This window comes from Ambystoma mexicanum, chromosome 4q, assembly GCF_040938575.1.
Source record: "Ambystoma mexicanum isolate Mex_15411 chromosome 4q, UKY_AmexF1_1, whole genome shotgun sequence".
Taxonomy (NCBI): Eukaryota; Metazoa; Chordata; class Amphibia; order Caudata; family Ambystomatidae; genus Ambystoma; species Ambystoma mexicanum.
Window position 1 is genome coordinate 948627205 of NC_090928.1, and position 17503 is coordinate 948644707.

General features: G+C 46.0%; 1 protein-coding gene across 3 annotated transcripts in view; it reads left to right on the top strand.

The window, feature by feature from the left end:
- The window catches only part of TRERF1 (transcriptional regulating factor 1), a 2539264-nt gene that overhangs the window by 1145074 nt on the left and 1376687 nt on the right, over positions 1-17503 (top strand). For all 3 annotated transcript variants that reach the window (XM_069608500.1, XM_069608502.1, XM_069608501.1), the window contains exon 7: positions 14441-14816. In XM_069608500.1, the coding sequence (XP_069464601.1) occupies positions 14441-14816 (376 nt within the window). The remainder of the gene's footprint in view (positions 1-14440; positions 14817-17503) is intronic.

The window sequence follows — 17503 nt, forward strand, 5'->3', positions numbered from 1 at the left end:
GCATGGTAGCTGCCAAGCCAGGGCAAAAAGGTACCGAGCTACACACACACACACCATCTGCATGATAACCAGCCCAAACAACCCCAGACACGTTTTAGCCATGTTGGGCCTCATCAGTGAGGTGCAGCTTGGCTCCCTAAAACACAGGGATCAAGGAACTCACATCTGGAAATGATGTCCAGCGCTGATGGTGCAAATGCCAAAGTAATCGCTACAGGAATTAGAGACACTCTGGCACTCAGGCGACACATGAGCGGGATTATAACAGAATCAAGTTGCCCAGATAATATTTTTCATATTGTTAATAGCCCATGGAATTGTTACCAAGCAGCATGTGACAGAGGGCCCGATTCTGAGGTGCATGCAATAATAGTGTTCTTCCATAAACGAAGAACACTTTTCTTAAATGCAGCATATTCTAACAAAGAATGAATGTGGTGTAGGGACATGAAAACCTCTGCCTTTGCATGTTCCTGATTTACGGCTGTCAACAACCTTGGTAACCATCCGTAATTTAAGGTATGGACTGCTTGGGGATTCTGATGGCAGAGCTTGCATTTGCATGTCAAAAAGCAGGAGTTATAATACGGCACCTCTTAGGTGGTTTTCACCTCTATTGTACATGTTTTCCCTTTATAGAAATAGCATTTCCCAAACTGGAAGCACCACTTTTCTAATTTGGTGAAAGCGTAAGGACACTTACGCAAATGAAAAAAGTGGCAATCTTTTAACAAATGGTCCCATTGCGTCTGGTGCACATGTTCCACGCACAGCAAGAGATTTTAGTAGCTTTTGCTGCTGGAAAGCACAAAATCTCACCTCCAATCCTTCCACCTCAGAATGTTGATGCGGGTAACTGGAGGGTAGAATGTCCACTTTCTTCACTACTTTGATCACAAGCTCAGAATCGGGCCCTAAATGTATTGAAGATTATTTGTAAGTGTTCAACGCATTTATTCTGATGCATTAATTATTCGGATGCATTTTAGGAGTCTTTATATGAAACTTTGAAAGTTACCTCCAGTAAATCTGGAAAGGTGACTCGTAAAATGGGGTCAGCAGGGTTGTTACAAAGGTGTGCTTTGAGTTGTCTGCAAGGAATTCTTTTTCTTTTTTTTGTCAAATTTTGTTAATTTTTTTCAAATGATAAAATCGCAACGGGGAAGTCTTCCAATGCATAAATTCAATTGCTCATAGAACATTTACAGGATATGCCTACCACCATGACGAGAAAACTCAAATACTCCTACATCATGAGGCATTTACAAGACAATGGGCCTCATCAGGTCCTTGGCGGTATCCCAGTGGTAATTGCGCCGGGATAACACCAACGCTATTAGCGTTACCGTAACTCGATCCCGAGTTGTGGTGGCTCTTTAATTCCCCATTTTTTTTTTTAGTCCATAGGACTCTATGGGGATTTTTCTGCGCTATTACCGCTGGAGGTAATAGCGCCAGTGATAATTGTGCCGAACATGGGAGGAAAGCTGAATATTTACCTCCAACTCAAAGCTGGAGGTACATCTCCAGCTTTCTGCCCAAACTCAGGATTGGGCGGAGCGGTAATGCAGCGGTAATAGCGTTACTGCCGCATTTATGCTGCGGCGCCCAACCTGTGATGAGGCCAAGCCCAAGAATGTATGGTTTAGGCACACTAGTGCCCATACCCTCACTTCATTTCACATCCATGATGTATACACCACCAGGCAGTGTTCCTGCAAGATCATATGTATCTGCTCCTGTAGCAGACAATGGGCCTCATTACAAGTCCGGCGGTAACCGAAGCGGTAAAAACCACCGGGTTACCGCCGGACTCGTATTACCATTCCTCCTCCGTGACTCCCGGAAATACCAGGGCATTACGACCCTGGTGTCCTGGGAATTCCGGAGGCGGAATTCGGTTAATCCCCATTCCCATTGAGTCCCACAGGACGCAATGGGAATGGAGAAGTGGAAACAGCGGCACCATCTCATGATGGTGCTGGTGTTTCCACGTCCGCCTGCAGTTGGGAGGTGTTACACCCGCCATGTCAGACCTGGCGTGATCATCACCTCCCGCCTGCAGGAGTCGGGATCGGGCGGTCCGGAATTAACAGTGGCGGCGTGTTTACCGCCACTGTTATTTCCGGACCGCCCGACCTGTAATGAGGCCCAATATCATTGTTACACATATTGGTAGACACCTTTTCTTACATCAAAATACATTTTCCCTACCATCCCCCTCTGCCATAAAACTCAGCTTGTGTAATTGGAGTAGCTGCGATGCAGTACTGTGTTATATTGCCAGAAACCCCCCTTTGCCTAAACTTGCCTGACTTCTATATTTTCAACAGGGGACTGCCATTCTTCCTCTATTTGTATTGGCGAGCAATTCAACATATACATTAACCTCTCCAATCCGTAAATAGCCCAGGATCTAAAGAGCCATTCTTTATTAGATAGGGTGAAAGGGTTCTTTCAGACCGTCGCCAAGCAAGCTCTAACTGCTATGAAAAAGTTGTAGGCAATGTGTGGCAGAAAAGAGACACCCTCATCTTCACCCAGAAGCCCAAAAACCACTAAGCCAGTATCTAACTGTCGACATCAACCCCGGTGATGCATGAAGGCACCTCCTTCTGGTATTGGGTGTGTTTGAAGGCCCACTACATTTGCCAGTATTTCTGCATTGTAAATGAATCTCCCCAGGACAAAGGGTTTGTTCCTGTGAACATTCTATACAACATCAGTTGTGGCACTCCTACCTACAGAGTGTTTTAATGATTGTATTTAATATTGTACAGCCAAGGAGGTCTTCAATATTTTGCAACACAATACTTATCAGAATTCATACGTAAATTACTTCCCCAGATCTCAGAGAATATCAAATCATTCACTACATCATGCGTGGCCAATAGCCAACCAAAAGAGGTAAACGCCCTGCCAAACTCCATCCTCCCCCAAATGGAGTTAGTCAGTTCCCTCTTTTACTGCAGGTGCATAAAGGCAGAGAGAGCCGCTTCTCTAGGCCCAGCTCTGTTTGCTGCAGAGTCTTATATTGCCCTGCCTTCCCCAAGCTTGCTTCGAACCAATCGTGGAATGTCAAGGGGCCCGCAATATGATCAGATATTGGAATAGTCCAGATACAGCTGAATGGCAAAGGCAAAGTCAAAAGCAAATATGGTGTCCTTACTTTCTCTCCATAAATCCCCAAATACTCCCTGCACCTAATGAATGTAGACCCTCCTGCATTCACTTCATCATACATTTTCTTATTCATGCATTTATTTCTTCTTACCTTTACTTAGTCTTCATTTTCACATTGTCAAGGTGGCAATGGATATGGTAAGGTTAGCTACAATATTAGGATTGGCGTCAAGGAGGGGTTAAAGGGAAGAATATGGGTTAGAAAGGAAGGGATCACAGGGGGTTTATCCCTGTAATGATGAAGGGAATGTTAGAAAAAGTGAAAGACTGAAGAAGTAAAGGTATGAAGAGATAAATGTGATGAATTGAATGTATGGTGAAGTGAATGCTCAAGAAGTAAAGACACACCCAATCTAGTCAGCTACCGTGACAGATGGCTGAACTTCATTCTCCAAATATACCCATTATCTATCCATACTAACTTGTAAGTGATTTCTCAAGACTATCATTTGGGAAGCCCTTTAGTAATCAGTAAAATGTGAAATCCCGACCCCTCCTTCCACCTTAGTTTCCTATAAGGAACCCATTGCTCTTTCCCATTCCAAAGAAACCAAAGTGATGTTCTAGTTAAAATTTGCAGAAATTAATTTTAAACACGGGTAATATTTGAAATAAAAATAATATTCTGGACATCATGTTTATTTTGATGCTCGTTAATATATCCATCAATGGTAAGTGGAACCTTGCCGTCTTTCATAAGTAAGACTGCATTTCTTGCCAGAGGGGAGTACAATTCGTTCTGTACAATACTTTCAATGACAGGACTTTGTTTTTTCTTGCACGTTGGGCACATCCATATCTATTCCACCTCTCTCAATGGACTTTTAGACATATCCAACAGTCTACATGGGATACCCCCAACGTATGTACCTACGTGGCATCAATTGATTTATCAGCTGCCTTCAACCACGTAGGCCATGCCAGGCTGTGGGCTAAGCTTAAGAATTGGGGATTCCAAGTAACATCCTAGAACTCATAATAGGTCTGCACGAAAACTCTTCTATAAGGATAAGGTTACATAAGGAAGGGGTGATGTCCCGATGTATTCTCTCTGAGTCAGGTCTTAGACAAGGTTACACATTAACAGCATGTCAATTTAGTCTGTATGTGTCCGATGCTAGTGACTACCAGATTCCTGACGCATTAATCTCTCCGATGGTGCGTTCTCAACATGTTTCCTGGCTTGCATACGCAGACGATTTTCTCCTTTTTTTATAAATCTCGTGTGGGCTTGAGACACCTACTAAACTCCTTTTCCACATTTGCTTCTGATAATGGGCTCAAGATTAATTGTAAGAAAACTAGAATTTTGGTAATATCAAGAAGCCCTAAAATCCCTAACAAGTGTGGTCATGGGATGACACGGTCATCTCTACCTCCCGTATGACATACTTTGGATATATGCTATCCGTGGCTCCAGGTAGTGTCAACGGGAGGAATATGTTAAATCTGAAGGCGACAATGTTGGTTTCTCAAGCTTTGGCAATAAATAAGAAATTTGGATCCTACTCTATTCTTCCTGTTTTGCAATTCTACATAGACAAGGTGGTCCCAAAACTAATCTATGGTCAGGATTTGTTCTATGAATCAAACATGAAATGTCTCATATTATGGGAAGCAAAGCTTTGGAGCCATGTGTTAGTGGTCCAAAGCTGTATTCCGCTAGAAGCAATGAGATTCGAATTGGGACTCACCTCTATCATTGCACGGGTGGAATGGAATCCGTTATACCTATTTAGGAAAGTAATTTTGGCCTCTGGAGATTATCAATATGTAAATTTACATGAAACCTTGAAGCTAAATTCTGGTACGAAAAAGTCTAATGATGTTACATTAATTGGGAGTAAAATCAATTAGAACATAGGTATTCTAATCTCAAATCCCAACAATGTAAAAAATAAGATACTAGATCATGATTGGATCGAGAATCTAGAGAAATAACATAGTTACTCCTCCGTGGTACATATTAGGCATGAAAGAACACAAAAAGAGAGGTCAGATTGTGTCATATCTTACTAAATTCCCCAATAAGCTTCACAGGAACATTTTTATGCAAGTGCGATGGAACTTGTTGCTTACGAAAGAAATCCTCGCATGGCGTGGCCTAATTGCTTCTAGTGATTTGGGATATCGATTATGCCATCAGGAGGGAATTTTCGAGTCAACAAGACATTTTCTCTCTTTTTGTAAGGAATTAAATGCTAAAAGGCAATGTTACCTGGCAAAAATGTACCCTAACCATCATTGGGTAAATGAGCAACAAATATGGCATTGCTGCATTAGTGGACGCAATGTCTGTGAAACATTAGCGGTAGCATCCTTTTTCAAGACTTTGAACTTAAATGACTTGAAATTTTAATATTAATCCTGTGTTGGATATGGTCACATTGCAGTAAGAATACATTTTTTTATTACATAAAAATCCCACGTTTGTTTTCTGAAGTTTTTACTTTGTTAATTCTGTCTATTTATGCTTTCGTGATTTTATCTTCATTATGAGTTGTTTTAATGTTTTTTTATCTGTATATGTTAACTTTTAATTTAGTTAACTTGGTTGAACATTGTTTCTTTATGTACACTATACTTTTTTGTGAAAGATTTTGTAAATGTATTTAACCATAAACAAATAAAAAAAAATAAAAAGAAATTTCTGATGCTTCTTAATCTGCTTAGAATCACATGCTGTGCATATAGTCTGACATCCAGGGGTAACCGCGGAGTATTGCATCTTGTCTTTCGAGAATCGAAAGGGGATGTTGACATGGGCGTGTCTGTAACACTATCCCTAACATGAAGTGTAGTGTACCCAAAATTCCTCACACTTCGAGTTCCCTCAGATTGTTTCGCCCAGCTATCTAGTCGTCCTAATGCAGAGCTATTCATAAAAATTGGGTTATTGTTATATCTCTCGACCTTTGGTCATTTATTCACATTGTCACTCCCTTCGACGGCTAATTATAACTGTGTCACCGCCGAAGACTGCTGGCGACGGAATTTCAACGGCTGTTGATCCGGTCGGCGCTGACGACCACGTGGCCGGGCCTTCTGGCTGGCCTTCACAGTAGTGAGAGTGGGGTCAGGGTGGTCATTTTCTTTTCAAGAATGCCTTTCCTTTTCCCCTCTCTTTGTTTCCTTGAGTGTGTCGTCGATAGCTATATCCTGCGCTATGGACAGGACTCCATTTAGATTTTGCCCTTACTGTAAGGCGAAATACCTGTGGAAAGACAAGCACCGTTGGTGCAACAATTGTCTTCCCCTCGACCACAACGAGGCGGCCTGTACGGCCTGTAAACTCCTACGGCCTAAGACTCTTAAGGAGTGCTCTTTGAAGCGGTGGGAGGCATTCGCCCGGCGCCACAGCCGGCAAGTGTGACGAAGGGATTAGCGATAACCAAGGCTCCATTTCGGAGGCCATTGACCTTACCGCGTAAAGTTCTCGTTCCGCATCGTCCATCCCCAGTCCTGATAGGCACGACGTGAGCCTGCTATGGGGATGATACATCCCGGCGACAGGGACGCACTCGTTTCCCACACTAAACACACAACCCACGGTTCTGCTTTGGCGGTTAAGTCAAAGCGCTCCAAAGCGCCAACGGGCACGTCGGATATTTCGGTGTTGATCCTCATGATCGGCAGCCCTCCCCACAACCGCGTCAGCGGCATGCGTCAGGGCAATCCAAAAGTAAGGGCGCTAGCACCAAATCACACGCGTCCGTCGAAACGCTTCAGAAGAAGGCTCCGACACCGCTTAAGGCCCCAGTGGTGCCGAAATCCACCACGTAGCCACCGGCTCTACCGCCACATCTCTCTGAAGCCCTGAGCATCAGCGATAGTATTCGAAGGATCGCTTCAGCGGTTAAACAAAAGGAACTGTCGAAATAGATGTCGAAACAGAAAGAACGGCTTAGAGACGTCACAACGCCCGGAGCCTCAAAAAGAGTACTCTGAAAGCCCTGTATCTTTATCCAAGTCTTTAGAAGATAAATCTTGACGTTCTGAAGATAAATCTCGACGTTCTTCAGAGGAAATTCGTCAAGAAGATCCCTTTCCTCCCCTGGACTCCTCTGGTTCATCATCATGGACCAGGCAGAAGTATGAGGGGTGTATGGACAGACTGGAGAAGTTTGTTGAATTCTCAGAGAGGTTTGCTCCCAAGAGACCTCGTGAGGAACTTCCTGTTACGCCTATGGTTACGTTTCAGAGGACCTTTCAGGATCCTCATGAACATAATGTTTTGACCTTACAGATGACAAGGTGCCTATTAATACCTATATACAGGTTGATGAGACCTTTGGGGACCCTATGGATGATCCTGCTGATCCCATGTACAATTGGGAGGACAGCCATCCAGTTGATAATCAACCTTGGGCATCCCCTTCCCTGACGCTGTGTGCATGGATTCACCTCCTACCACCCCAGCCCGTCAGGCCTCACCTGTGGATGATCAAATGGCGTTTAACGAAGAAGAAGGCAGCTGAACATTTTCAAATCGTCACACAGGAGGATGTGCAGGATTCAGGCTTTGTAGAGAACATACTGAAGGAAAAGTCTCCTGCCAGTCAGGCCATTCCCTTACCGAACTCTATTAAGAGACATCTAGCGCCTTCATTGTTAACTCCATCCGAATCCAGGGTGGTTAATCCCAGGGTAGAGAAGTTGTTTCACCCTTCTCCTACCAACCCCCTTTACATTAAGGGGCACACATCTCCAGATTCCCTGGTAGTTACGACTACAAGGAAGAGGGCAGGTGTCCCCCTGTCTACAGGGGAGGCACCACCTGACAAGGAGGGCAAAAAGTTGTATGGACTGGGAAAAAGGGTCACGACTGCAGCTGCATTCTCCACCCGAATAGCCAACAACACCACTCTGTTGGCTAGCTACTCAGATGTGCAGTGGAATTTGTTGCAAGAGGGCCTTCAAGAGGTCCCAGAACCAATGCGGGCTAAACTGCTCGCAATTGTATCGGAAGGCAAGGAAATCAACGACAACATTCTGAAGAACACTTTGGATGCTGCTGAAACAGTGGGAAGAGCCTTGGCCCAGGGTACACTACTTAAATGGCATGCCTGGTTGAGAAACTCTGGTTTTAAGCCTGAAACCCAAGCAGCCTTAATAAACAAGCCGGTTGAGGAGACCAACTTGTTTGGCAAGGCCGTGGACGAAGCACTTGAGACAGCTAAGAAGGAACATGAGACTCTCAAAACCTTAAACCAGATTACCCAAAGGCCTTCACAACAGAAAGGGGCGGTTCTCGCCGCTCCTTTCACGGGCAATCTCGCTCCCCTCAAAATCAGTATGGTTCAGGAACCAACTGGTCTTCAGGACAAAGATCCTCCACCACGTATCCACCTAGACGACAACGCTGTGGAAAGGGTAGAGACCCGAATTCCACTCCCACAGGTTCCCCTGCCTCAGGTCAGAAATGACCTTCAGATCCAGGTCCCCTCCCATGCTTCTCCGGTCGGGGGTCGTTTAATATCTTTCCTTCATTCATGGGAGGGGATAACAACAGACCAGTGGGTGCTCAAAACCGTCACCCACGGGTACTGCATAGAATGTTGCTGATCACCTCAATTCAGACCACCAAAATCAAGAAGCCTGACGCCGGAACACCTACACATCCTGATGCAAGAGGTTGAGATCCTGCAGGAAAAGGGCACCATAGAAGTCGTCCCTCTTCCACAGGTAAACAGGGGTATTATTCAGTGTACTTCCTTGTACCCAAAAATGATCTCACCATGCGCCTTGTGCTAGACTTGCACCCGGCAAACAAATTTGTCAATCCTCAAATGTTTTGCATGGTTACGTTGCAGGAGGTAACCGCTCTGCTGAAACAAGAGGATTACATGGCAACACTTAATATGAAAGATGCATACTTTCATATTTCAATGTTGCCAGCACACAGAAAATACCTGAGGTTCATGATAGAGGACAATCACTATCAGTTCAAAGTACTCCTCTTCGGCATTGCCTCAGCGGCAAGGGTGTTTACGAAGGTACTGGCAGTGGCAGCAGTGCACCTGCGCAGAGAATCCGTCCCGGTTTACCCTTACCTCGACGACTGGCTCATAACGGGATTCCTACAGAACATGCCTGTTGAATACCCAAAAGACGATAGACCTCTTATTCAGCCTGGGATTCTCCATCAACATGAAGAAGTCCAACCTAGACCCCAGTCAAGTCAAACAGTTCCTAGGGGCTCTAATTCGGACAGAAGACGGCCTCTTCTTCCCCTCCAACGAAAGGGTTCAAAACATGCTTTTTTAGATCCCTCAATATGTAGCCGGTCGAGAGGTGACGGTACCCAAAGCCATGCGACTGTTAGAAATTATGGCATCCTGCATTTATTTAGTTCCTTGTGCCGTCTGCCTATCCAAGAGTGGCTCAACAGCCAATGGTGTCAGGCCAGCGGACAATGGGAAGATCTGCTGGTTGTCTCTCGCCAGCCCTAGTTCTCTCTGCAGTGGTGATCAAGGGAAAACCTCTGGAAGGGGAAGTGCTTCACCACCCCTTTAGTAGAAGCCACTCTCACGACAGACGCATCTCTCACAGGGTCGGGTGCTCAGCTGCTTCAGCAGACAGCACACGGCATGTGGTCCCCAGAAGTAGCATCCAACCACATAAATCTGTTGGAGCTGTTAGCCATATTCAAAGCACTGAAAGCCTTTCAGACACAGCTACCGGGCAAGACAGTTCTGGTTCTCACAGACAGCACCACTGCCATGTATTACTTCAACAAGCAAGGGGACACACACTCTCCAGGGCTATCCAAGCTGCCCTAGAACATTTGGATATGGTCTCTCAAACACAGGTTGTTTCTGTTGTCTCAACACGTTCCAGGGGAACTCAATCTTCTAGCGGACGTGCTCAGCAGAGACTTCCCACTGTCCATAGAGAACGAATGGCGACTACATAAAGACATCGTCTCCAACGTTTTCGCACAATTGGGTTTTCCAGAGATCGACCTGTTTGCAACTCTGGAGAACGCTCAATGCCAAGATTACGCCTCCAGGTACCCCCAGAACCGATCCAAGAGAAACGGTCTCTGGATAACATGGTCAGGGAAATTTGTTTACGCTTCTCCCCCAACTCCTCTACTCAACAAGATAGTGCACCAGGAACCAGTCCGCATGATACTGGTGGCCCCCATGTGGGCCCGCCAAACCTGGTTCTCCCATCTGTTGGAGATGTCCTTATCTCTTCCAATGAAGCTTGTTGCTCGTACAACATGTTATCACAAGACGAGGGGGAGACTCTTCAACAATTCCCGCAAACCCTGAACTTATCGGCTTGGCTCTTGAGGTCATAGAATTCGGGCACCTACAGCTCCCACAGAGATGCATGGACATGCTTAAGGAGGTGAGAAAACCGAACACCAGATACTGGTACTCCAGTAAATGGAAGCGGTTTGTTATCTGGTGCAATTCCAAGAGCGTCAATCCTATTGACTACTCTCCTACTCACATTGTATTGTACCTGACTCACCTGCTAGACTCAGCCCTGGTTTTTAATTCCCTAAAGGTTCACTTAGCTGCTCTCTTAGCATACACTATGTAACTACAGAAGGTGTTGTGGTGAATAATACCAGTTATTAAGGCTTTCATGGAAGGGGTTAAAAGTATTCATCCCCCCATTTCTAACACGGCTCCCAGATGGGACCTAAATGTGGTTTTGACTAGACTTATGGGGTCTTCCTTTGAGCCTATGCATAAGACAAGTCTCAAAGATCTTACCTATAAAACAGCCTTCCTAGTGGCTATCACTTCTATCAGGAGAGTTAGTAAACTACACGCCCTTTCTGTTCTAGACTCTTTCATTACAATTCACAGAGATAAGGTGGTTCTGCGCGCTCACCCTCGATTTGCGCCTATATTTATTTCCAAGTTCCATGTGAACCAATCAATAGAACTGCCTACTTTCTTTCAGAATCCCACTAACGTGGCCGAAACAAGCCTACACACATTAGATGTGCGCAGGGCAGTCATGTTTTACCTGGAAAGAACTAGACCACTGAGAAAAACAAACCAATTTTTTGTTTCAGTGGCAGCTGGTACAGAAGGGGATCCTGTCTCTAAATCAGCCATCTCAAGGTGGATTGTCAAATGCATCACATTCTGTTACACTCTTGCTAAGAGAGAACTGCCCTTCATGCCTAGAGCAAATTCTACTCGAATTTCTCCCTCCTTCTCTGCCTTTCCCCTTTTTTCTGCTCTCCCTCCTTCTCTGCCTTTCCCCTTTTTTCTGCTGACGAGGTTTCCAGACAAGTCCGATCTATGAAAGTCTTGTCTAAACAGGTTCACCCCTGTTCCTCCAAAACTATCAAGGACCACATTGACTCCCTGGCTCCTGCCCTGGCTGACTTTTGCAACCACTCCTTCGCCTCTGGAGTCTTCCCATCCCCCCTTAAGCACTCCCTTGTGCACCCTCTTCTTAAGAAACCCTCTTCTGACCCCTCCTGCCCGGCTAACTATCGCCCAATCTCCATCACTGCCTTCCTGGGCAAGCTCCTGGAGAAACTGGCCATCTCCCAGCTTAACCTCCATGCTGAATCTGTTGGCAGTCTTCATGACCATCAATCTGGCTTCAGAGCTGCCAGAAGCACTGAAACTGCTCTCCTGAACATCCGTGAGGACCTGCTCTTGAACCTCGACTCCAACACTCTGTGTGTTCTCATTGTGCTCGATCTCTCTTCTGCCTTTGACACTGTCAACCATGCCATCCTGCTCAACCGTCTCTGTGATAACCTGGGTATCACTGGTCAGGCTCTGGCGGGGCTGACCTCTTTCCTCTCCAATCGACCCTCCCAGGTCCAACTCGGGTCCTTCCTCTCTGACATCTTTTTCTCCACCTGTGGTGTCCCCCAGGGATCTAATCTCTCCCCCTGGCTGTTCAACCAGTATCTGTCACTCCTTGCCCACCGCATCGCCAGTGCTATGCGGACGATACCCAGCTCATTTTCAGGCTACCCTCTGCCTCCTCCTCTCCCTCCCTCATCTCTGACTGTCTGTCTGCTATCCAGGAATGGTGTGCCGCCAATGACCTCTGCCTTAATGCCAGTAAGACTGAGATTCTGTTCATCGGCACACCCACTCCCTCCTTCCCTACAGCTCTCTGGCCGGCCTCTCTTGGCCCTCTTCCTGCTCCTACCTGCAAGGCAAAAAACCTCAGGGTTATCTTCGACTCCACACTCTCCTTCTCTCCTCATATATCTGACGTCTCTAAGAAGTCACACTACCAGCTGCACCTCCTCAGAGGTATTCTTCCCTTCCTCTCCTTCCCCCAGAAGCTCGCTGTCTCCCGAGCCCTGGTTCTCTCAAAGCTGGACTACTGTAACAGCCTCTATCTTAATCTGCCTGCCTCCACACTCCGCCCTCTGCAACTCATCCAGAACAGAACTGCGAGACTTGTCCTTGGCCTCAAGCCCAGGGACCGTATCTCTCCAGGACTGAAATCTCTACACTGGCTCCCAGTGGCTGCGAGGATAAAGTTCAAAACCCTCTGCATTGTCCACACAGCCTTCTGGGGCCTGGGGCCCAAATACCTTCAACTCTCTTCCTAAATATCTTCCTTTCCGAGCCCTTCGCTCATCCGTCTCCAACTCCCTCAGGGTCAGCCGCTTCTCGAAGCAACGAGCTGGGGGTAGATCTCTCTCCGCGGCAGGGGCCTCCCTCTGGAACAGCCTTCCTGCCCCCCTGAAACTTGAAGAGAACCATCTCCGGTTCCGGAAGCACCTCAAAACCTTCCTCTTTGCTTCTGCTTTCTCTCTCCCTCTCTCCTGCTAATTCTTCGCTGAAACTGCACTGAATCTGCAACTGGGCCACTCTCACCGACCTCGGTCCTGGGCCCAGCCACTCTCCACTTGCACTGCCTCCCTGGCAACCCCTGCACTGCGGGACTGTCTCTGTATCCCTACAGCCCCCCCTTCCCAGCACTTGTTCTGCACTTACCTTGCACTTGCCACCAGCTGGCCCTTTTATTTATTTATTCTACTTACCTTGTACTGCACTTTCCCCCTCCCCTTCCCCATGCACCTCTCCCTTCCCCTTACCCCTGCACTTGCGCGATCTGAATGACACCTGGCCTAGTAGGATCGTTGTCTGTCTTCCCCTTGTTCCCCCCTCCCTGCCTCATAGCGCCTTGAAACACTTGTGTATAGGCGCGTTAAAAATGCCTTATCATATCATATCATATCGAGGCACTGGGGCTTCCATAGCTTTCGTTGCAAATATTCTCCTAGAGCCCATTTGCAAAGTGGCAACCTGGCGATCTGTACACACCTTTACAAAACACTATTGCCTAGACACTGATTCTAGATCTGACCCTCAGGTGGGACAAGCAGTATTAAGGCATCTTTTCACTACTGTTCCTTCTCACAACCCACTTCCAACTCCTGGTACTGCTCGGTAGTCTATGCACAGCATGTGATTCTAAGCAGAATAACAAGCATCAGAAGACATGCATTACTCACCGTAATAGCATTTCTGATGATTGTATCTGCTTAGATTTACATGCGCCCACCTATCCTCCCCGTTCGGGTGGAAGGAACATAGACATCTTACTACTTTCTCTCTTTTATGTACTCACTCACGATAGTCATTGGGCTCCCTCATGGCAGAAAAAATACAATCAGAGGGGCCTCGGTACGTGAGGGATTTTGGGTACACTACAAGTCACGTTAGGGATAGTGGTACAGGCACGCCCATGTCAACAAGATGCAATACTCTGTGGTCACCACTGGATGTCGGACTATATGCACAGCATGTGAATCTAAGCAGATACAATCATCATAAATGCTACTATGGTGAGTAATGCATGTCATATACTACATGCTCCCAACCACGATCATTAACTCTAATCAACATATGCAAATTGAGGATTTTCAGTTTCACATTCCTTATCTCACTTACGAACATTAAGCCAAGATGTTTGTGATTAATTGTTTGACTACTCTTTATATAGCTAAATTTAGAAGAAACAGTTCATATTTGCTATTTCACCTTTGAAAGCATTTGTTTTTAAAGAGAGTGCATCATTGACAGTCTGCCTTTGCCAAAACAAGATACCTGCTGTTCTAGCTTGCTCCCCAAACTCCTTTTTCATTAATGCTTAGGTAAATTTCTTTTGGAAACATAATGTGGCAGCTATATAATTAATGTCTTACAACTTATCACTTAATGGTTTCCATATATTGTAGCTGCAGATAAACAGTATGCTATCATGTAGAAATATGATTTTTTAAATATATATTTGTGTTTAGGAATCTATTCGAAAACCTTATCAGACTGGTACAACACCCGAGAATGCTGAAGAAAACTTGAAACCCCAGCAGGAAAAGAAAAAGTATCGCCACAGGCCTGAACCTCTTATTATACCCCCTCCTTCCGTAAGTTTCAACATGTGTCACCCAGGCGCTACACTTTATCAAAGCCAGCTCCGCTCACCTCGTCTAATGGGAGACCATCTGCAGGTGAGGTCGCAAGAGATACCTCCCTACACGCCACCACCCATGCTCAGCCCAGTTCGTCAGGGCTCTGGTCTCTTCAGCAGCGTTATCACTTCTCACGGAAGTGCTGTTTACACTCAGCTGACACCAACTCCCTTGACGCCTACGCCACGGGTATTATTGTTCCGCAGTAAGTATTCATTTATGATTGACCTCTTTATGACATTATATATTCACACATCGTGTAAATAGAATGTACTCCCAGAAAGTAGTTTATGATGTTCTCTGTATGTTTTATTTTGAACAAATTGCAGATTTCCAACTCGTTCTCATGTTCGTTTAGAGGCAGATTATATCTGTTTTGCGCTGCCCAGACACACTGAAAAATGCTTCATACCACTAGTTAAGTAATTTTATTTCGAATGGATTGTGTCCTCTGACCTATCTTGATAGATTACCTCCCAGTTTGCTGGCCTCGGAAATTTTTTCAGTAGAGGGCGCTGCGCGTCGACGTCCCTCGAGCTGGTGTCCCCTGACAGCCACCGTCTTGGCGCCGACGTCACTGTGCGTATAAATAGACTTGCGCAGCGTCCATTGCTCTGTTCCGTTTTTCCACGCTTCGTGGGCCTCGGAATCGTGTTGCTCAGTTCTTTCTTCAAGTAGTTTCTACTTATTCCTCGAATATATCATCTTTTATCGATGGTTTCCTAATCCGAACCGTTGACCCCACGGTCCGGCATCAAAAAGTGTTGTGATTGTTGGAAGAAAATGTCGTTGACGGATCCTCACAGGATCTGTTTATGGTGCCTGGGATCGGAGCATCACTGTTCAGAATGCGAGGACTGCATGTCCATGACGGCGAAAGCCTTGAAGGAGCGAAAGGGGAAGCTAGAAAGAGGTAAGTCTCTTAAAACTTTTACTCCTTCGAAAGTTTCCTCGGCAGAGTCGAGACATTCGTCTCCTCACCGTCACAGGAAACATTCCCGTTCAAGGTCTCGAAGCGGTTCCCATCAGTCTTCGAGATCTAAACACTCAAAAAAGAGGCGTCATAGATCTCCATCTGCTTCGTCTTCTTCCATTTCCCCAGAAAGGGTTACCTGCCCCACGAAACACAGCTCTCCAGCTAAGTGGGAGGAATTCTGTAAAAAAATGCTTAGCGTCTTCAAGAAAGCGTCCTCGACCCCCTCAGAGACGGCTAAAGGTGATACCCTGGGTGAAAGACCCGAAAAATCAAAATGCCGCGAGTCGTTGCACCCGGCGAAAGAAACTGCCTGAGAGCGTCATGAACCCTCGAGCAAAGGCAGTAAGACCGCGTCATCGATGCCGTCGTCGAAGGTTCTTTCGACTCATAAATCTGTGTCATCGACGCCTCTATCGAAGGGCCCCTCGACACACAAATCAGTCGAATCGAAGCCCTCTTCGACGCCGACGTCGACACAGACCTACTGTTGTTACCACATCTCAGTCAGTAGAAGTACCGAGGGCTTCGACCATGACCTTGAGAATGTCGTCGATAACTTCGACGACTCCGAGTAGGATCCCGATCCTCTCGGGTTCTTCGAGGCCCCTTCATACTTTTTCGACGCCTTTTTCCGTTTCATCGAAGCCTTTGACTTCTGCGTCGACAACTTTGACGTTTTCTCAACCTGTGACCACAAGCTTGGCCTTCTCTGCTCCAGAAATGGGTTTTAAACCATACCCTAGATCTGATTATTTTAGAGCGTTGTCCTCTATATATGAGGACGAGGAGGATTCCGATCATGAGAGACTTTTGGGTTGCAAAGGACCACAACACCCATTCCTGAGGAATTTATATCAGAGGAGAACAGATTAAAGGATCTTCAAGACTCCTTACATGAGGCAAGTGGTTTAGATACTTCTCCTGAAGTAGAATTTGCTAAACCAGACACTGGGGAACATGCTGAGACCCCTTATAGGGTTCTGATGGCCAGAATAATAGAGTTCATGGGGTGGTCTACACCTTCACCTTCTTTTCAGCAGGATTACCTTACTGACATCCTAGTTAAGGGTCCACAGGAAGATCATGTTGTTCCCTTTCATTCTGCACTACAGAGAAACATTTCTGCTAATTGGGAAACTCCTGAAGTAATCCCAGCAGTTAACAAAAAACGATCTGCCAAATACATAGTATCTGTCTCAGACCCTGAATATTTAAGCAAGCATCCAACTCCAGAGAGTTTGGTTGTACAAGCAGCAAATTCATCGAACAGTAGATCTGCATACCCTACTATTCCACAGGACAGGGATGATAAAAGGTTTGATGCTATGTCAAAAAAAGTCTTTTCGGCATGTAGCATGGCACTTAAATCTATTAACGCCACTTGCACGCTTACAAGATTCAGACATACACTTTGGGAGTGTGCTTCATCTGCGGCTGACTGTCTTCCGGAAGGAGAGGAAAGGGAAGCATTTTTAAACATCATTAAAGATGGGAAAGATGCAATGTGCGAGTCCCTTCAAACTGGCATTGATTCCGCTGACAGTACCACCAGGGCCATGGCGGCTAGTACTACAATCCACAGATATGCGTGGTTGCGAAAGTCTGGATTTGCCCCAGATGTACAGGCCAGACTTTTGAATATGCCCTTTGACAGCACGTCTTTGTTTGGTAAAAAGGCTGATGACAGCCTGGAGAAGTTACAGACATCTAAGGCAGTAGTGAAATCTCTTGGAGCTGCAATCCGTCAGACGCTGAATCGCCCCTCAGGAACCTCATGGAGGGATAGGTCCTTTCGCTTTTACTCCGTATTCGGAAAAGGCAGAGGACAGCCAGCTCAAAGGGGCCAAAAACGATTCAACCGTGATGGACGGGTTAAAGGTACAAAAGCCACAGCAGCAGGTGCCTCTTTACCCTCG